We start from the raw sequence: 22,091 nt of genomic DNA, 5'->3' as shown, positions 1-22,091 counted from the left end.
ACTCATGCACAAGAAGTAATACACAAGTTCAGTGTAACGCCACTTTAAAAGCTCATCGGATGCATACTTTTCTTGTACAAAATACCTTATTCATGATGGAGCAGTGAGGGCCTAGGTAATTACTTGAATCAAGGTGGCCTCAGAAGTGTTTAAATCTACAAGGACACTTAGAACATGAATAATGCAAAATAATTTGCATCTAAATTTTTTAAGTGTTCTTTATTCAAAAACTAAAATGCAGTTTCGATTAAAGTTTGATGAGTGAAAGCTGAGCACTTCCTACCCACTGTGAAACATCTCCTATTTGTGAAAATGATTTCCGACAGTGGAAAAGGGACAAAAGAGATATAAAAAAAAAGTTAGCGATTGAAATGCATTTCTTTCAATCCTACTTGTTTTATGATGTTTGGCGTCTGCAATGAAACGGTTTGAACTTGGTTCTCTGAAGAAACGCCATTTTTTTGTTTTAGTAAGCAGTGCAAGCACATGCATGGTGAATCGGAATAATTACTCAAACTAAATGGTGTTGTCTATAGTTCTGTTTCGGGAAACCGCTCGTGCATTGCAGCTGTTTTAGGCGACGTTTCGGGAAACAATTTCCTGTCGCCTCCTCTTGTATTTCAACGTTTGAAGATTGGTTTCGTTTTTGTTAACATGAAATCAATTAAAATCCGTGAGGACAAATGTGTAAATACTCTTCTTGGATCTCCTGTGTCTTAACGTACCATGTGCAGAATTGTTTAAAACTTGTACTCCATTTACCTGTGCCTGGAAAAATTCCTATGTGCTGCGTATCACTGACCGTACTGTATTTGGGAAGCACGTTGAGTCCCATTGGGAGAAAAGCGCTATATGAAATAAAGTTATTATTACTATTAGTATATTGTAATTGTGAAGCGCATTGAGTCCCATTGGGAAAAAAGCGCTATATGAAATAAAGTTATTATTATTCATTATTATTATTTTTATCAATTCAGTTCTACCTGTTTTCTGCATTCATGTAAAGCCAAGTGGAAAAACCTCATTTGCCCTGCTGTAAGAACCAATCCATTTTCTATATAGTTTTTCTTGCAATGCATATATTTCCAGTAGGGACGTAAAACGTTTGAAAAACTCAGTAAGTAAATAATAAGGGAAAAAGAAATGTTTGCTAAACTTGTAAGATGCACTGATCTGATGCAATGCCCCTGAGCATAGTTTTGTGTGATGGAGCCTGGCCTTAATTTAGAGTAGCGTGTGGTGTTCTGATATCCTGGGTACTTACAGTGTTGTCTCTTTAGATGCTGTCCCACTTAACTGACAAAACCACCCCAGATCTGACTTTACAGGAGAGTACTTTGTGATTAAGTTTGTGAGTATGAAATAGCTTTTATTTACCAGCACCCAGTCCTTAAGAGATCTCTCAGTGACAGGAACGACACCTCCTCAAGCACTGCTGCTTTTATAATGCTCAAGGCCCTCTACATAAAGAACCTTGTTTCGCAGTGGCAGTGGCCTCTGGTCTTGTTTCGCAGTGGCAGTGGCAGTGGCCTCTGGTCTTGTTTAGCAGTGGCTTCTGGCCTTGTTTCGCAGTGGCAGTGGCCACTGACCTTGTTTCACAGTGGCCACTGACCTTGTTTTGCAGAGACCACTGACCTTGTTTTGCAGTGGCCACTGACCTTGTTTCGCAGTGACCTCTGACCTTGTTTCGCAGTGACCTCTGACCTTGTTTCGCAGTGACCTCTGACCTTGTTTCGCGGTGGCCACTGGACTTGTTTCGCAGTGACCTCTGACCTTGTTTCGCAGTGGCCACTGGACTTGTTTCGCAGTGGCTGCATTATTGTTTTGCTACGATTTTGTGGGATCCTTTTGCACTGAAAATTGAAGTCTATTTTAATTTTATGATCATAGCTACTAACCAACATAATTAAATAAGAATAATGACTGGAAGCTGTTTTACCTCCGTGCCCAACTAAAGTGAAACTTTCCTAAATCTTCCTCTTTTCCATCAAGATCAGCGGGGCTTCTGTGTGACGATGCTCATCCCTGAAATCATTGTACCTTATTGGAAGGCTTACATCTGATGGCTAGATTGTTGATATGAGAATGGGTATAGTTCTGGGGTGGGCAACTCCAGTCCTCAGCCCTTGAAGACTGAGCCACTGATTGAGCCATCTGTGCTGAAGCAGGGATATCCTGACAATCTGACCTGTTTGTGGCCCTTGAGGATTGGAGGTGCCCACTCCTGGTATAGTTACACTCACAAACTCTATCTGCCACGATACACTGTAAACCACTGGTGTGCTGTACAGTATATCAGCAATAAATCCTTTATTGAAAACGAATTACCTAAGTTGCCCATCGATTCGTTGTCCTTTGGTTGATCAGTAAAATCCTGCTTCCTAGGATTCTCTAAATGGATGCCTCTCACTTTCAATCAATCATTCATTCAGTGTAACTCAGCAGCTACAATGTATTCTTAAATTTCTAAGGTAACATTATCTATTATTACAGCTTGCAGCTCAAACTGCTGGGAATATTGACAACAAATTATCACAAACAGGAAAGTGTTACAAAGTTCTTGCACTGCTGCGAAAGTGTTTAAAACCTTCTATAGAAATCAAAGGATGCACAAAATCATTACTTTCTGTGAGGAAAAAAAGAGCAGCCATTTCTTTTATTTTTGAAAAGAAATAACAAATACAGACAGACATGTCAGCATAAAGCATTAACCCCTGCAACATATTGCTCTGGCAGTGAAGGGATTAACAACATAGACTTTGCAGGGAGCATAAAAAAACTTATCAAAAGAAAATGATACACAAATCCGATATGATTGGCAGCACTTTTATAAAGTGGGCAGCAGCATTTAAAGTCAGAGGTGCATACAAAAAAATACATTTATTTACACAGATGAATGAATGTGGCAATGAAGATGTCAAGTGTGTGTAACAAATAATTAGTTTAAAGCAATCGCTTTAATTCCCCCCCCCTCATTCGATTGATAAATCACAATCCCAGTTAAATGAGAGAGGAAAAAAATGGACCCTGACTTTATTATTCCTATTTCACCGCAGGAGGTAAATCTGACATCTTTTCTATTTAAGACTGTAAATAAAACGAGAGTGTAGTAAAAAGAAGAAGAAAAAAAAGGTCACATTCTAAACACTGGTGATTTAGCAAAGGTCAGCTCCACACAGTTTTACTGCCAAGTTAAGCTGGTGTGATTCAGGTGGGACTGCTTGATTGTGTCACAGGGGCTAAATAAGAATTTGACTGGAAGATGACCCGAGAATCCAACAGGGTAGAAAACCTCTGAAGATACTTGTAGAGCAAGATAACTTTCTTAGTGCAAATACTTTCCAGGTAAGGAGCGCACAGGAGCTGGCTTACAACTGAAAAGGGATTCACGAGTGTGCTCGCCACACTTGCAATGAAATTATATCCTAGGTTTTCTAGGTTTTTTTTTTTCTTCAAACAATGGGGACATTTTTGAAACTCAATGAACAAAGATTTCCCCAGCAACAGACCCCCTGCTCAGCAGGTCACCTATCTTTGCGACAGTTTTTCTTTTCCCACGCTAACCCCAGGGCTCATTTGCATAAGATCTCTGTTGTGACAATTAGTTTCAGGTGAGCTGATTTCTATGAAGTCTGCTCAAGACGATGCACAAGCTATAGGCTTCCCTGGTCTTGGCCCTAATTGCGACTGCCTGGCACCAGACACAATCACCCTCTTGATTCAGCAAATTGTCCTGCCAGTAGCTTGCGGTGACCTCATGATACACACATTACACCAAGTCTATTCCAGTGTTGTAAACAACATATTAAGTTAATTTATTAAGAGCGGATCATTTATTTCACGTTTAAGATAATGGAAAATAGAAATATGAAGAAAAAAAAACACCAATGTGTACACTTTTTCAAATAAAAGTTATTCATTGGAGCGAAAAATTCAATATTCGTTTTTTTTTTTTCTGTTTAGTATCCTCCGTGCTTTGGCAAAGTCTGAAATATACAAAATCCTTTGTTGTTGCAAATAACATAAAATTAAAGAAAAGGCAAGGTTATCAAATTACACAGTAAAGCGTTTACATTGCATAAATTACAATGCTCAGTCACAGAACAATTGACCTACAGATGATTATTACACAACAGTGAAATAGTCACCAGATTGGCCAATGGTCTTTAGAATAACTTAGCTTTTTTTTACAATAGCACTTCAGCATTTTATTGCTCTAATGCATAATTATTCTATGCCATCCGTAAATTACCACTGTGATGGTCCACAGGTGCAAAACCACCAGCTAGCTTCAAATTTATTCTAACTTGATATGCAAAAGTGGAGAAGTGAAGCAGTAGGAAGGTTTTTAAATGAAAAAAAAAAAAGCATTGAAATGAAGCATGCTCCAGGTATTGTTTAGAAAATGCTACCCTTTAAACGGGTGAAATGATCCGTAAGATGACATATTTTGCTAAATATCAGTTTAGTTTAACAAATGAAAGTGATAAAGTTATTTGCATGTTGAAATGGGTAATTATCATGTATGGAAAAGGGCGGAGTGGGATATTTAAGTCTCAAGTGATGAAAGCACTATTGCTGCCTCTACAAAGTTTGGCTTGTTACAGTGCATTGCTTTCGGTGTTAAAAATTAAAAGCACAGAACTTAGCACAGTATCAGCACAAGCAATGCACAAATGTTCTGAGCAGAAGTGTGTCCCATTGCATATTCTGTTTAGTCTGTGTAAATGCTTTCATTGTACACTTGCCACTGTTTTAACTGAATTAAAGCCTGAAAAAGAAGAATTTGCCCTCTAATTTAATCAAATTAAAAGGGAAACTAAAAAAGTTCCTAAGCTGCCAGTGTGCACTGCACTGCTTACCCCTTTCGCAGCAAAAGACAAAATGTATCCACCTTTATCAAGAAAAAAAAACCCACTCACATTTTATCTTTGCAAAGCGGACTTCTAAATTCTACTACATCTGCGTTCATGAAATGTGTCTAATATTGCAGCTCATTCACCTCCGATAAGATCAGCTTCTGCTCATGCGAAATAATTTTGGGGGCATGTAAGAAGAGATGGTATCAGGGAGACGCAGTACTTTCCTACTGGATATCACTTACCAAATGTGATTACAGATAGACATAACAATTTTACAACAGGTAGAAAAAAAAACTGCCCCAAAGCCTCAAAATATATCAAAAACCATTTGCTTGATATACAAATCTGATTACCGAAGAGTCGTTTTAGCATATTTGCAGAACATCAGGAAGCCGACGACTCAAACACTGAAAGTGCCTCTTAGCATTTGTTAGAACATAAAGAAAGAGAGAATAAACTAATGCTATTGCAATACATTAAAAACACTGTCATGAATGAATGTCTATGAACACAACTGCTGAACACCAGACATCCGTACAGTATAGATCGGGGGTAGCCAACTCCAGTCTTCGAGAGCTACCAACAGGCCAGGTTTGCATAATATCTCTGCTTCAGCACAAGTGGCTCAAGATTGAGCCACCTGTCCTGAAGCAAGGAGATCCTGAACCCCTGACCTGTTGGTAGCTCTTGGGGACTGGAGTTTGCTGCCCCTGTTATAGATGCCCCAGTGTTATGTATGAGAAATAATTAACTACTTTTATTATCACATTTTTGTCCACACTAGTATGACATTGTGTTATAATTCTGCCAAGGTATTCAGTAATAAAATAAATTCATATGATATTAAGAGCTTTCTGCTGCCAACATTTAGATTTGTTTTATTAAATAACGTGAATATTTTTTTTCTCTCACAGGGATCAATAACCATTCAATTAATTAATTAGCTTTATCAAGAGCAAAGAGCAGTGTCAAACGGAATGAAAGAGCCACAGGAAAAAAAAAGATATGTACAGTATGAAAGAGAACATTGTGCCCCCAAAGAGATCGATACAACCACCCCCAAACAATAGGGCTACATTTCCAATTTTCCAGGGTGTCAAAGATAGAAAACGGCAACACTTGCATCATTTTCACTGCACTGATTAATACGGTATAGCAGATTGGATACAGGTTTAAAGGATCTAAATGAAGAAATCACATAACTGTTGAAACAATTGACATAGTTTTCTTTCAAACGGATCCACCTATTCTATAGAACGTGCTGCAAAGGAAAGGTCACAAGAGCATTTGCATTTAATAACTGCTGTACTTGTAGGGGACAGTAGCACAGTCCTGATGAGGTTATAGTGTGGGTCCTTTTTCCTACCCGTTCAACAGATGGATTTGCAACAAGTTGCAATGCAAGGCAGCACCCTTATAGCACTCACTAGTGCAAGCGTAGCCAACTCCAATCCTCAACAGGTCAGGTTTTCGGGATATTTCTGCTTCAGCACAGGTGGCTCAAACAGTGGCTCAGTTGAAGACTGGAGTTGGCTACTACTGCACTAGGGCTAAATAGAAAGTATTACATTCCTGTATAAAAAAGGGGAAAGTATTTCATCTTGGTTAGGCTGCAATGGATTAGGCAGTGTGAAAATGCATCACCCTCTAGCACAAAAGGGGTTAAAGATTAAAATATGATATTTTATGGTTGTGCATATGGTAATATTTTCCCATTAGACTGGAGCCTACATACTTAAAAACAACGGAGTGAGTTCTTTGGAGAGACGATCAATGCGCAGTACACTCTACATATATCACAAAGTTATTAATGTACCTTTGGTTTTATATTGTAGTATTTCAGTGGCACCATATTGGTCTTAATGAACACTCAAAAAGACTCAAGCCATTTTAAGCATATTAAAATCAGTCAATTTGAAGCAAGTGAACTGAGAAGGTAATGAGAACTGTTCTGAGGTTTAAATAGATTAGAGCACATTTGAATAAGTACATAAGAATGAAAAGAAAATCTATAGTGGATAAGTATTTCTGATCACGACCAAACATCTAAATGTGCTCACCAAATTCTACGGCCATTACAATGGCTACTCTACTACTCCTTCTTCAAGGGGAAACTCATTGATCAAAGTGAAATGGGTAAAAAAATAAATAATCTAGAGCAGGGGTGGGCAACTTCAGTTCTAAAGGGCCATCAACAGGTCAGGTTTTCAGGATATCCCTGCTTCAGCACATGTGGCTCAATCTGTGGCTCAGTGCTGTGCTGAAGCAGGAATATCCTGAAAACCTGAACTGCTGGTGGCCCGTGATGATTGGAGTTGGCCACCCCTGATCTAGAGGAAAAATCTACTTGAAAGACCAGCTAATTTTGCTTCACTATGATGCTAAAGAAATGATATTTCAGCTATGTCTCAATCATTAAGATGGCATATTGGCAAGTATCGCAGGTAATTTCTGGGTCTATTTCTATGGCAATAATTACCCAGTATGAATGTAGAAAATGGGGAACTGACTATTAACTGCCGGAGTCATACATATTACATTGAAAAGCAGGAGACCATGGATCAGGGAGAAACTGAGATTTATTAAAAGCACTCAAAACTGATGGTGAATACGAGTCATATGTATGTAGAAATATAGAATTTGATGGGAGATACGAACCACTTGGCCCACTTACTCTGTCCATTTTGTATTTGCTGTAAAACCTCAGACCACATTTGATCCTGGGCTTATTTTTGCTCTAACGATAGCCTTATGTCTAGCCCAAGCAGGGCCGGCTTGATGGCGGTTCCATGGGTGCAGTCGCACTGAGCCATGTGCTTACAGAGGCCCTGCGTCTGCCCCACAACATTTAAACTGATTGCCGGGAGAGGGTATGGGGCCTCTGAAAGCGCCTCTTACCTTCTCTTCGGCTTCTCCTCTCCTGCATTGAGTCGCCATGACAGTGCGGCGGCAAATGTGCCATGACAACGTGATGTCACATGCGATGTGACATCACATAACGTCACAACGTAGCAGAGATGAGGAGCAGAATAAGAAGGTAGTAGGCTCTCCACTGGCAACGAGCCCCGCCAAGTTCCAAGCCGGCCCTTATCCCAAGCATCTTTTAATCCTGTTATGGTATTAGCCCCTACCACCTCTGTTGAGAGGCTATTGTAGGCATATCTTCATTTATATAGCGCCATCCATGTATATAGCGCTTTCCGGCATTAATAGGCGTGACATAACAGGAATAAGCACATCATACATAGAGGCTATTTCACAAATCAACCACCCTTACTGTGCAGGAGAAGTTCCTCCCATTTCCCCGTAGCCTGCCTCCCTCTATATTCAGAGTATGATCAGGTTGTTAATATTTAGAATAGTAGAAATAGCACAGTAATTTCAGCAACTTAGTTAGAAGTTGTAGAGTAGGGGTGGCCAACCCGCGTCCGTACCCAATCCCCGAGTCCATCCCCTATTCGCCGTCCCCTGACCGGTGCGCAACCTCTCCATCCACCCACAGGATCACATCTCCCATCCACCATGGGATCGGTCAAGGTAAAGGGGGGGGGGATTGAGTGAGAGAGGTGTAAGTATTGAGTGCGAGAGTTGGAATGGAGTTAGAAAGGGGAGGGGTCGGGTGAGAGGGGGAGGGGTGTAAATTGAGTGAGAAGAGGAGGGGGGAGTAATTGAGTGACTGAGGAGGAGGAGTGGCTGGGGGGGAGGGGCATAGGAGGAGCAGGGGTGGAAATTGAGTGAGAAGAGGAGGGGGGAGTAATTGAGTGACTGAGGATGAGGAGTGGCTGGGGGGGAGGGGCATAGGACAGTGGCTCATCCCAAAAATTGTGCCCATTTATTGGCATGCTTGAAAAAAAGGTTGGGCACACCTGTTGTAGAGTAAGTTTCAAAGCTCCTCTAAAATGTCAATTCTTTCACAATCAGAGAAATACAAATACAAGGCACTTTTTTCTACAGATCAATTTCTTATACAGTACCAGCACGTTCTAGGGTTTGAGCAGTGACTAAACATTTCTTACGATTATGATATTAAGAAATGTATTATGGTAACAATACTTATCACGATAAATATCTGTATAATAGGAAAAAAGACAATGATTTTTTAATTAATGTTAAAATTTTTTTATTTGAACCGTATTTAGTTTTAACATTTATTACACATTACCGTGTTTTTATACAGATAAACTTCTGCCTATCACATCAGAGATGGGAGTAGGGAAGGGATTAAGGGTAATGGGGTAAATCAATCTGGAAAGCAGTGTTGCTGCTGTAGGGGTGGAGACCAAGGGGGAATGCTGCGATCCCTTTATACATTGGCAGACCTGCCTTTAATGACGATGTCTAGTCTTTAATAGCATATCACTAACAGTGCCTAAATCACCATTGATATCAATGAGTGACTGACAGTAGTATCACAACAGTAACAAATGTCAATATCGATGTATCGTCTTTTTTTATGATCGACCTATTAGTATATTTCCCAGTTCTAGCGAGTACTCAAACACATTACCAACATGTCTGACCAGACCCAAACGCTGTGACTATTCTCAAGATCACGGAAAGATTTTGCTCTAATTTGTTGCCCTGCTATCTGAAAATGTTAAAAAAACGGCATAGTGTATACGTGTCTTTTTATCCTCAATGTAAAATTGAAGTCGGACTTTGCTCTTCCCCCTCCAGACCAAAGAATCAAAAATCCCATATATATTCAAGGCACTTTTTCCTGTTTCTTCTGTCGAACTGCCTTTTCTTTAACAAGTACTTGAGACGTTCAGGTAAGAGAAGCCGTCTCAGTTTTTATGTGGTTGAACTCTAGACTGGTTATTGATCATTAAGGTTTATATGTTTCATTATTATGTACTCTCTTTATAGTTATCTATTATGTGAATTGCATATCTCTGTTTGGGGCGTCTGGTTTAAAGTCATTAACTCGTCACTCCCAGCAAAATTCCAACAATTACATAATAAACCTTACAATTTCAACTTCATTACTGCCAGCCCGCTCTGAGCTCTGCAAAATTCTAATTTATACTTTATCTTTCAGAATTAAGAAGAAAATGCACATCAGCACAATCCTCTCCCTACTTTATTTCATTTATAAATTACGAGAATGATGCTATTATATATTATTAATTTCTGCTGTTCTTCAACTCGGCTGCAGCAGTGAACTGCGGATGTTGGAACGGTGTAATTATGTTCTAGTAGGGCAGCCATCCGTTTCCTTTCAAAAATTTACAGGATTCTTAATCACGCTGCTCTTTTGGGTGCGCAGTCGCGAGGATGGCGAAACACAAACAGGGCACGTTCGTTTACACAGGAACACCTGCTTAGCATGACAGCAGATGTCAGTCAGCTAGCAGAACACAAAAGAAAAATATCAACAGCAAAATAGAATCAGTTTATTCAGCGCAGTGAATCCTCTACTATAGGAATAGCAATGATGGGACATTAATTTAGTCCTGTAAAAGCTACTGCAGTCCTAGTTTTGCCATTTTCAGTTGCAATAAGTTATTTAGGGGGTGGCACTATAATGCGCACATTTTGCATATGGTTATTTAAGCTTCAGGAATATGTTTGATAGTTAAGACGTCTACTCGTTCAGATGGCACCACATTGTATTTTATGGCTGTCCTGAGAGAAACTTACATTTTTATGCTCACCATGATTGCGCTGGGAAATTCAGCACCCTGGCTGATGGGATTTATCATTCCTGTGGTATTCACAATCTGCCAGCCCAATCCACTTCAATTAACCACTGGAGACTGTCTCTGCGCATCTAAGACAGGGTGTTCTTTCCTACAAAGAACGTTCAGGATTGTTCATAGCAACTGCAAACCACAGCATCTTCTCCGAACAGAAATAATGACTTATGAGGACAATATAGGTGTATAAATAATACATTTCAATATTTTACTGTCACTAACATTAATATCATGGTTTACAAGTAACACGGCTTTTGATGTACCCGTTTTATTCCATTTTGGGCAGGGTATGCATGCTCCGCATCTTACGTACTATAATGCATTATATGTTTTTCCAGATCCAAAAGAATGAATTAGGGGAGCCAATGTTACCCTAAACCCTCTGAATGCATCAATTTGTAGGTCAGGTAGATATCCTACATCCTGCAGTATTCAGTTGCAACTCTCTACAGGTTAAAAAAAAAAAAAAGATACATATTTACATATAAAGCCTCTTTTTGTGGTAATGGGGAAATGGAAATTGTTCTAAATTCTTTACCATTTAACCACTGACGGGGTTAATTTAATTTGTGAAGCAAACAGATTCATACCCCTGTATTTAGTATAGTGGTTGGAAGTGGGACAATGCACATTTAAAAATGCATTGACTTCCATTACCTTGAGATGTTTGTGCATCCTTAGCTATCTGTTGCCACACATCTCACTATATGGGATAAGGGCTAAAAAACTGGACTTTTCCCCTCTACTATAAATGCTCATCGATTTAGAGTTGGACCTACAGTCTATGTATTAAACTCTTCTAAAATGCGCTATCTTTTCTCTTATACTGCATGATTCAGTGCCTAACGCAAACATCATAATCAAATCTCCCCATTTCTAACAGCTGATGCAAATCTATTAGTCAGAGACATTTATGCCACTTTAGATCTGAACGATATCTCGACACAGAAAAAAGAAGGGTCAAAATAAAGAACTGGGTACCCGCCACTGTACTATGTATTGAATAACTCCCCCTAAATACTCCAAGAAGTTCACTGACATGAACGCAGCAGCAGCATCATCAGTGCAAAGTTGCTTGCGACATTGACCCTGTCATGGATATTCAAGATGATTTGTTATTGTCAATTTAATGCCAACATGCTGCCAAGCGTAATTATTTTACTTCCATTTATTTCATATTGCTAATCATCAAGTAATCATTAAGGTATTTTGTTCAACTGACACACACTACTAAGGGCAATCTGCTTTTAAGTGACAAATATACAAAGGTGGCATTAATGATAAAATAATTTCTTCTGTTTGACGACACCAATTTCTGTCTCATTTATATGTCAATAAAAGAAACAAACAAAAAGTGAAAGAGAGGAGTGAATATTTAACATGAAGAGGAGAAAATTAATACGCTGTGTAATAAATGACTGGGGTAGGGTAAGACATACAGTACCCATGTTTTGCAGATACATATTAGAGACCATTCATTAGGATGTGTTTAACGAAACAATGCATTTGTGTCTTCTTCACAACTCCAATCACACATCCGGTTGTTGATTTGTATGATCGTTTCTTTAAATTGTGCCCTTCGCTTTTAGTTCCCCAGATGTACAACCAGCATTAGATGAGAACAAAGAAAACACATTTTAAAACAAAACTAAGCCTTTGTAACGAGCTATGCAATACAGCTGTAAGTGCAGCTGCAATTTTTTTTTTTAAAGAAAATGTTCTTTTAATGTCCAGCTGGTCCTGAGCTTTAATAAAATTGACATATTGATTCCTTTGAATTTACAGATGCCTGTTTCATAAACTCTATCTCCAAAGCCTAGACATCTTCAGAGCAGTGTCATTTTTTTCCTCCAAATGGATCAATTATGTGCCCACGTAATCCTGTTACCTGTGAAATCCATGCATACTTTTCACATTTGCTGCAGTTCCCAGGCGAACAAACTTGCATTATGTACGCATAAACAAACAGAGCATTTCCCAGATATTAGGAATTGTTTTCAAAGTGAAAGGCAATCTCCTGGGTCTTTAACTCAAAATCATACATAGTGTTCCTGTTCCTTCAAGTAACCTCTGTGTTGAAAATGCCACATTCTGCCAACGTTCTGAGTTCTTCAGAAGGTAACAGTGACAGTATATATCTCCTTCATGTATCCCCCCATTTAAATAAACATTTATTTCCTGTGTTTACAGTCTTTATTGTGAATGTAGTTATAAAGTTGCTAAATACATTCTGAGGATTATTTTTATTTTAATTTGCCTGTATTTCTGGTGGCCTGCTTTCCTCCATATAAGACGTCTTAATTGCTAAATGTCTCCATTACTAAAGGACTATAATGCACAAGAGAAATAAACTAATCATACAGGCAGATAAGAATGACATTCATTAACAATGTTTTTTCAAGCATCCTGAACGATTGTTCAAGGACACCGCTTGCCTTGTTTACGATGGTGCTTTTAGAAAGAAATGGGTGCCTGTTACCAGAATTTACATGCTATACAAAGGCTGCCCAGAGAACAACATAAGCAAGGGAAATGTGCAAAAAGTTTGCAAAGTCGAGGGGAAAAAATGTGCCGAAAAAACAAAAACCAACAAAAAGGCAAAAAAATGTTTTCAGGGGGGTCACATGACCAATGTGAAGATCACATTAGTCACGTGACCAGATTTTAAAATTGAATTAGTGAAACGCGTCGGAAATAGTGACATTTCCCAAATCTCACCAAATGTGAAAAAAGTGTGACATTTCTGGCATTCATTTGCATAAAACTTCCCGTGCAAAATCACCCAAAAATAATGCACAGATTTTGTCACGGAAAAAAAAGCTTGCACATGTCTAATTAGCAATGTTGGTGCATTGAGTATGGCTATGTCATACTGCTGCTGCTGCTGCAATAATAGTGCAGGTATGTAGTAGCCATGGTAGTTCAGGAAAAAACGCCATCGCTAACATACCTGCATTTTACTAGATCAATGAGAACATTCCCCATACGTCATGCTATACAGGAGCTTGCAAGACCACCAAGGGCTTCTTTTAACAAGTTGAGAGCTTTAAATCTTTCTGAAATATAGTACAGTAATAACAAGATAATCAAACCAATCGTACATTGTACAGACTGCTAAGTATGAAGAACATTGGCTGAGTAACTAACAGAAGTATGTTTGGCCAAACAAGTGTACCTATGAATCAAACAGGTTGCAGACCTGTCTAAGACATGCAAATGAGCATACAGTAATATTTCCATTTGCTATATGAATCAAACCAAATATATTGGTTTAAAACAGAATGCGTCCTGTATGTGTGCATATACAGAAACACATTTTATTATGATATGAGCATAGAATCAGTACATAGATAACATTTAATTTGACATGGAGTCATAGGGAAGATTGATGAGGAATTGAGGATATACAAAATGTTACTTCTGTCACAATGGCTAACAACGGTTTAGTTAATAGGCAACTTTTTAATCTATAATACTGTTTTGGGCGTTATAGTGTATATCTGGGAATTTGAGGGCACATGTACATATTATCTAAATCAAATAAAGCCATGAAACGTTGATGCTGGCCCTCTAAAATACATTCATAATGAAGACTTAATAGATTGTAAGCTATTTGGGGCACAAATTCAATGTTTCACAATGTATTGTATGTTTCATGCACGTATCCCCATATTGTTTTATGATCCTCTGAATGCCAAAGTCTGCATTAGATTGTAAGCTCTGCGGGGCAGGGACTCGGTTTCCTAATGTTATAAGTGCTTATTTCATTACATCTCATATGTTTTTGCTGTGTCTAATACAGCTGTGAAGCGCTATGTACAGTACATGGATACATTGTACATGGATACAAATAAAGATATACATACATACATGCTAATGCTGTACATGGTTGAATGTATTATTAAAAAAAAAAATACATTAAGAATTAATGCTTAGTGTCACTCTGCCTATCTCTTTCCTGCATTACTACAGATCTGGCAGGTTAGTCTAACACAGCAGCATCTATGTTCGTAAAGTTACTATTTTAAGAATGAATTTCCATCCATTTTTATACAAACTTTCTCTCCACTAAGTAACATTTGTACCTTTATCCAACTGCTAATTTAGAAAACCACGGATTTTAACAACGACATACATTATGTGATGTTCCTCGGGGGAATATCTGTAATTTATTCTGCAATTACCCTACTGAATTTAAAGTTAAAGTAAGTTATTTCTGATCATCTGTAATAGGATCTTTGACAGGTATTCATTCTGCCCAGGGCTCTATCTGATACTGCAGCATGGGCAGTGCAGTTCCAGGTAGTGCAAATGTAATATATTGAGCAATGTGTAGCAGCACTTGTGCCATGCGTGTTAGGCTCAGGCAAAAGACAAATACAGAATGCATGGAATTATTTTCAAATTACCTCCAATATTTTGCAAACATTTTCACCTGCATGCTGAGAATGCTAAGGAACGGAAAGAAGGCAACTGTACATTTCCACAGCCTTCACTGCATTCATTTATAAATTACCTCATCACTGACTGAAATTAACACTGATTCTTACAGGCAATTTCTCAATTTCGAATGCTAATTACATTTTTTTTTTTTATTTTTTTTTTTTACTTTTAAATTCTGTACCACCTGTTTTGGGCAAGACATCTTAGGCAGCGCGACCACATTTAATCACAATTTTAATTAACCGCCCTGTAGATGTGAAAAAGAAGCAATTATAATGCAGATGAATGATGATTTTTCTGCATTAAATTGTTTTGTTTCTCTGGCATGTTGATTGTAACACAGCACACAAATAAAGTAACTGTACATTTTTTTTCCTTCTCATTGTAATTTAGTAATTGTTTCTGGAAAAACCAGTTTGGGAATAAGTGACTTCATTTGTTTACAAATTGATTGATACCGTTAACTCACTGATTGCTGCTGTGTATTTATTCTGCAGTGTATTACTTGACATAAAATACAACTAAGCGTTGGAGAGGTTTTTTTGCAGCGCTAATACACAATATAAATTCCTATCTTTCCTGATCACATTATCTGAAAACCATCAATCATTTTCAAGCATCAAAATAATGGCCTTTAAAAGGATTGCAAATGTCCACAATATTCAGAATATTTAAAATCTGCAGAGATAAGGGGGCTATCTCTCAAGCATTTGCTTGCAAATTGAAGATTTCCTAGTTTGCTTATGCAACGCTGACAAAGAGCATGGAAAATATGTTATGTGGAATAAAAAGTATTGCAGCCTATAAAACTGGAGGAATTATTAGCAACATATGGGAGCAATGCACTTGTATGCTGTTATGCGGGCCTTTTCCATCCATGAGTTATGATATGTTATGATCTCACTCAGCCTCACAGCTTGCATCTATGGTGTATAGAGAGAGGTACAGTAGATCATGAATACATGCAGATTCCGTCAGTCTGTCTTGCTCTCAAAATCTCACACGCTGGATGCGTAAGGGTGGAAAGGCAGTCCATGTATTAATAGATTTGGAGGCAGATACTGACAAGATCCTGCAATTAATGCTTCCTCTGGGATGTCAATCTTATAGTTCTAATTACAAAAGGATTTATAACAGTTATGATATCCATGGCAAAACATTTAAAAGAAATGTCATAACAGCAGGCAATTGTGCACACGAAATGAGACAACAGTTCACTAGTAAGGGAGCCTGTGCACCTACTGTGGCTTGCTTCTTTTCTCCTACAAATATTTTGGTCTCGTTCTGGAAGAGGAGAAAGGTCCTCATCATCTTTGTCAATGTGCAATATAAGTCCTCCTTTTTCAAGCAAGGGAAAAAACAAGGAATGATTCAAACAGCTGGAATAATACTAATAAATTACACCGATCTACATATTCGTTCATTTGTACTACGGGTAGAGCATTCATTCGATAATATATTGAATGAAAAGGAAACATTCAAATACACATAACCTCTACTGTATCACTGCCTAAAGGTTACATGAGGTATGGAATTGTATTTATTAACAAGAAAGCACATTTACTGTTATAAAATGAATGAGGATAAATCGTGATGCTAAACTTTCTTATGGTTTCTAATGACATCACAGACCATGGGGTTGAAGGTATTTCGGATGTTATTGGAAATATAGGTTTTCCATAATTCAGGTAATATTGTACATACTGTAGCTCCCTGAGTCTATCATTGCATGTAGTTACTGCACTTTCCCCTACATATTAACGCTGCGTTCTTTCTAGCTGCTGCTTCGTGCTGTTGTTTCTCCATTTGAAACTGGCAAACATTTATATTATCGCAACTAAACTGTAAGCATTAAAGACATCATTACTATTTGATCATGTAGTGCCTGCAACTTAAATGAAATATTTATGTAGTCATTATGTCCCTTTGGAAAAAGAAACCATTTATATGCAGAGTTTTTTTTCAGGTGAAACAGCATTTTAACCCTAACCTGTTAAGAGGTATAGAGCACACACACAGAACATCTGTCTGCTTAACCCTTGCTGCTGATGGGGCCTGCAGCAATCTGCTTGGGAAATGGTTAATACAGTGAAAGGAGTTCACACCTTGTGGTTCTTCAATGAAAAAATAGCAATTCACAAACAATTCTCAAATTGTGTCTACTGACACCAATGGTTCAGGAATTAAAATTGCCTTTTACGCATGTAACTGCTAAAAGAAAACATCTAAATCTCACTGATGCATAATCTCACAAATACACAATGAAAAACTTCAAAATATATTGCATCTTCTAAAAAGGATATACCTGATTTCGAGTCTCAAAGCTCCCTATTTTGAACACCCTGACCTAGGGAACATTCCTTCCAGCTAAGCTGCATCCAATGGCTACCACTTCAATGTAAGGTACCAAACTAATCTCTAAGCAAACATGTGCAGCAAATCCCAAAGTATAAAAACGACAATGCATAAAGCCTATATGTTCAATATAAAGAAAAGTGATCTTGTCCAAAGGTAAAAAAATAATTATATCCCGGCTCTATTGTGCAAACTTTCATAATGATCTCCATATACTAGTTATATTCATCTCTTTATCCATGTGGCTGCATTTATTTGCAAATTGTTTCTTTATGATAAAATGCTACTTGAATTATACTTGTCAGTTTTAAAGTCTAACCAATTTTCAACGCCTGCAAAATAATGGTAACCTTTTTGTAAGAGCTTATAAGCAAATCCACTGTTGAAATAATCACTTCTAACAAATGATCAAAGAAAAATAAATCTTTCACCCTAATAAGACTTTTTTTTTTTTTCCCTAAATGAAATCCCCATTTTAAAATGGATAACAGCTAAGAGGCCAATGGCAATCTATGTATCTGCAGTTATTGTTTTACTGTTTGTGTTATGGAAATCAAAGACATTCGGATGCCTGTTTCTATATCTGAGGTCTTTGAAATAAAGTTTGTACGTAATATATAGAAACACATTGTTCAGAACTTAAGTTTTGATATTGAGGAATAAACAGAGCATTAAATCAGGCAAAACTGTGACAAGGGCCAATATGCACATGGATCATGCCAGCAAGCCATCTCTACTCCTTTGTTCACAGCTTAACAAAACTGTGCCGTCACACCACTTTAGCTCAACAGTGCCTGTCGAATGGGTATCAACAGATCAGCCAATGCCTGTCACACACAGGGCTAGAAACTATTTGAAAGCGAGGCTTACTTTAGCCTACGTCTGGTAGAAAAGTAAGCAAAATTTATTAATCAAACAGAATACAAAAATCAAGGTACTTCAAATTTGGAAGCAGACAATATGGTATTTTGGGGAACGTTTATAAACTCTCACTAGTAAACTAAACAATGTTCATTTCCTTTTACCTTATTCGTCCTTTTTTTGGGTAATGGCTGGTATGAGCGTTTGCAATCTTTAGTAAAACAAAAAATTGTAAAGGTCGTTTCCCCCTCCCCCCCCCAGCAGTGGGGTTCAGGATATCATAAAACAAACAATAAGTTAAATGGTGCAACTATTCAAGGAAATGTTTATTTTATTCTGGTTTAATTAACTTTACAGAGGTTTTGTTTTCTTTTCTGACGGAGCAAGGCCATTTTTTTCCAAGATGATTAACAACTCTCTCTAAAGGCCTGCAATAATTCTGCAGAAAGTTACAGGGCCTCAAAGAAGAATCATAGGAAAACAAGCGTTCTGATTACACTGATAGACACTTTTCACAAAGTCTGCTTTACTTTTATTGCCTTTTTTGGTACAATACAAGCATTATGTCATTGTATCATGTGCTTTGGAGCGCATGGGAGGCTCTGTGAAACTTTGCCATAATATTTCAGACCACTCCTCATTTGATATTTAATTACAGATGCAGAAAGGTTACAGTCAAATTCATGGAAGTACTGTACCATACTGCAGCCTATTAGGCATTTGCAGTGTCAACCCTTCTTGATCTTGTGACTCAAGTCTACAACTTTCTATGGGCGATCAGCACTGCTGAGACCTGAAACGTTAAAAGTTGATACTTTCCCTACACTTGGAGAAGACTCTTCTGCCTTTCTCTCTGCTGCTGTTAGTCTGCTGCCTACACTTTAGCTGTCTCTTTCCCAGTCCCTACACTGTCAGTTTCTGGCCTGCCAATTTCAACTTGAAGCTTGACTGGGCTGATCTGATGCAAATACCTCCAGGGAAAACCCTGAAACTGATGAACAGTTATGTCAAGTCGATTTTGCACCATCGGGAAAAGGTAACCTCTGCGAGAAAAAACCAACAAGGTTAAAGAGACAAGGGCTTTTCACGTGTAATACCACTGCTCCACATCTCGTTCACTGTTTCCTATCCCTCAGAAATTGTAACTGTCAGAATTAGTCCTAATTGCAGATGCAAAGCTGCCATTATAATAAAAACAGAGGCAGTGCTGGCATTAAAAGTAGCAGCCTAATTTGTGTGAATACTGAAAAGGTAGCATAAATTAATATTTCATTACTTTAATTACCAGGGTCTACACTTTTCTTGCAGTCTTATGATAAGTGTTGCAGTAACTATCAACAGCAAACATCCACTGAAATATCAAGTGTGATAATAATACTGCTGTTGATATCACAATGTAAAAATCTAAGGATAGTGGATAGTCACGCCATGGTTATCTGGTTTTTGCTACGTTGTAGCACTAGAAAATATAAAAACAAATTTTATATCAATAAGAAGAAGTCAAGTAGCTGCAGCGAGAGAACATTTAGCAAAAGCTTCCCTGAGAAAAATATAGTTTTGCTGCTACTGATAAAAAATAGATGTATGTATGTGGTCTAGAACTGATTAAGTAACAAAAGAAAAGTTACTGAACTGGCAAAAGTTCTTAAGAAAAGTTCAATATACTTAAAGACAGAACATGGCTTAGTATACACTTTCATAATCCTTTTTTTTAAGGATTTAGAAATGATCAACAATTACTCAATGCAGACAATTCTGAAATCCCTGGGGGGCTTGCAATAAATGTTAATCTCAGGTAAAATTATGTAGAATTTGTGAATTGGGGTGGTGTTACAAAGGATTCCTATGACTGGTTAAAGTCAGCCTGTCTCTGCATTTATCACTCTTATCCCAGAGGAGGTGTTTGTTCGACATCCCAGTTTGACAGCACAAAAACACTGTGGCTAGATGCCCTATCAAAGAATCCACTGACACGTATCATTTGTGGTCTGGGTTTTTTTCACAAGGCATGGCTACCTCACACTTATTCATTGTACAAGTGTTAAACTCCACACCTCTTAGTGTACAGTGTACGGTTTAAAACCCAATTTCCCGTTTTTTAAAATACTAAAATATTGTGAACTAAGTGAAATCTTCACAGAAGATACAACATCACTTCAAACATCTCACTTTTTAACATACTGTATAGTAACCCCCTCTCCCCGTCTAAAAAAAATCTGCTTTTCACACCCTTTGCTTGTTGCAGAATTCTAGATACTCTCAGATAGCCCTTTACCCACCAGCAGGTTTCCGATAAATGGCCATATATGTTTCCTTGGTGCTAAATTAGAGCAATAAACCCATCATTTAATGTATCAAGGAACAAAATCACTGAAATGTACAGGATTTTCCACGATATGTCTGGTGAATCTTTTTCATTAATAAATGTATAGATCCATATGCATCTGTCACTTAGAGGTGTTGATAGTAACTGAACTCATGCTGTACAACTGCCACTGTATCCAGAGATTTAATATTAAAGGCTAATTGAGATAATTTACAAACCAATTATCAAAAGTGGTACGGGTAAAGTGACAACTGAAGTTTACATTCAGTGTGTAAATAACATATTAAAAATGGTATCAGTTATTTCTAGAAGTCAAATAGCTCCACGTATATAAAAATAATGTCAGATAGCTGTGCCATAAAAATAGATTTAGAGCAATTTAGCAAAACGTATATTGCAGGTAGGGTAGCAATGAACAGTTTATAAACCTCCTCATGAATTATTGAACTTCTTTGCAATCTATTCTCCCTGCTGCAGGAACCAAAGTTCTTTCTGGATAGTGTGTTCCTATGTATAAAACATAATGTGGATTGTATATACCGGGTGGGAAGAAAACCAGGAGAAAAAGACAGAATGTTGTACTTTTCAGTTATTTTCTATGTGTTATAATTATAATGCTCAGAACTGCTTTGAATATCATCTGCTAGTGGCAGCAAGAAGGTTTAAAACTCACCGGTGAATGTTACTTGGTTTAATTCTGATAAGCTGTAAAAGTGAAGATTTGTAACATTGCAATCCCCGAAATTATACGTGTGCCATAATTGTTTAGCAATTTCCTCTTATAAACTATGATATGGACAGAAGTGATATATTGTAACAGCATATATCTGGGGAAGGGAGCCGCCAACAGGCCAGGTTTTCAGAATATCCCTGCTTCAGCCCAGGTGGCTCAAATCAGTGGCTCAGTCAAAGACTGTGCTGAAACAGAGATATCCTGAAAACCTGACCTGTTGGTGGCCCTTGAGGACTGGAGTTGTCCACCCCTGGCCTATATAGATCTTTTTACAATTTCCTCTCAGCGTTAGAAATAACTGAAATAATTTTCAACATACAGTATATGTTTCCAGGGGCACCCTCACAAATAAACCAGGGCAGTTGTGTTACCCTGTCACAATGGGTATGTGCTCCCTTGTTAATATAACTGGCAACTGCACACCTATAGCCCCATGCCAATAGCTCTGGCCATAGCGGCAATATTACTGCCTGCCATTTCTCATACACTAATAATGTTTGTGTACATAGTCCCTGAAACCGCTTCCCCAGCTTACTTTTGCACCAATGCACCAACGCACTACAGCAATGTCCCAAGCATAACTCAGGAAGCAACGCAGTTGGCGTATAATGAAAGTAAGGTGGAAATTACTTTTTGAAGACCGTGGAGTGTTTTGATCCATAAGAAGTAATAATGTGAATTTAAATACCGGTGTGGAGCAATTACAGTATTTAATTTTTATTTTTTATACTGGTCCAGTTAAAGGATTATCAGTAAAGCAAAGAATGCAATATTTGAGATAAAATACTATCTTGTACATGGCACTGTTGACC

General features: G+C 37.9%; 1 protein-coding gene across 8 annotated transcripts in view; it reads right to left on the bottom strand.

Annotated features, from left to right (window-relative positions):
* ZEB2 (zinc finger E-box binding homeobox 2) overlaps nt 1–22,091 on the bottom strand; it is a 115,759-nt gene that overhangs the window by 79,331 nt on the left and 14,337 nt on the right. For 4 of the 8 annotated variants that reach the window (XM_075609439.1, XM_075609440.1, XM_075609447.1 and 1 more), the window contains one exon: nt 16,247–16,342. The exons of 2 other annotated variants lie outside the window; for them this stretch is intronic. In XM_075609439.1, coding sequence (XP_075465554.1) covers nt 16,247–16,342 — 96 coding nt within the window. Of the gene's footprint in view, nt 1–16,242; nt 16,343–22,091 lie in introns of all 8 variants that reach the window. 2 more of the 8 variants (XM_075609442.1, XM_075609443.1) reach the window with 1 other exon arrangement.

The sequence above is a fragment of the Ascaphus truei genome, chromosome 7 (genome assembly GCF_040206685.1).
Source record: "Ascaphus truei isolate aAscTru1 chromosome 7, aAscTru1.hap1, whole genome shotgun sequence".
NCBI classification, from domain to species: Eukaryota; Metazoa; Chordata; class Amphibia; order Anura; family Ascaphidae; genus Ascaphus; species Ascaphus truei.
Note: the sequence above shows the minus strand (reverse complement) of the source record. Positions and strands in the feature narration are given on the sequence as shown.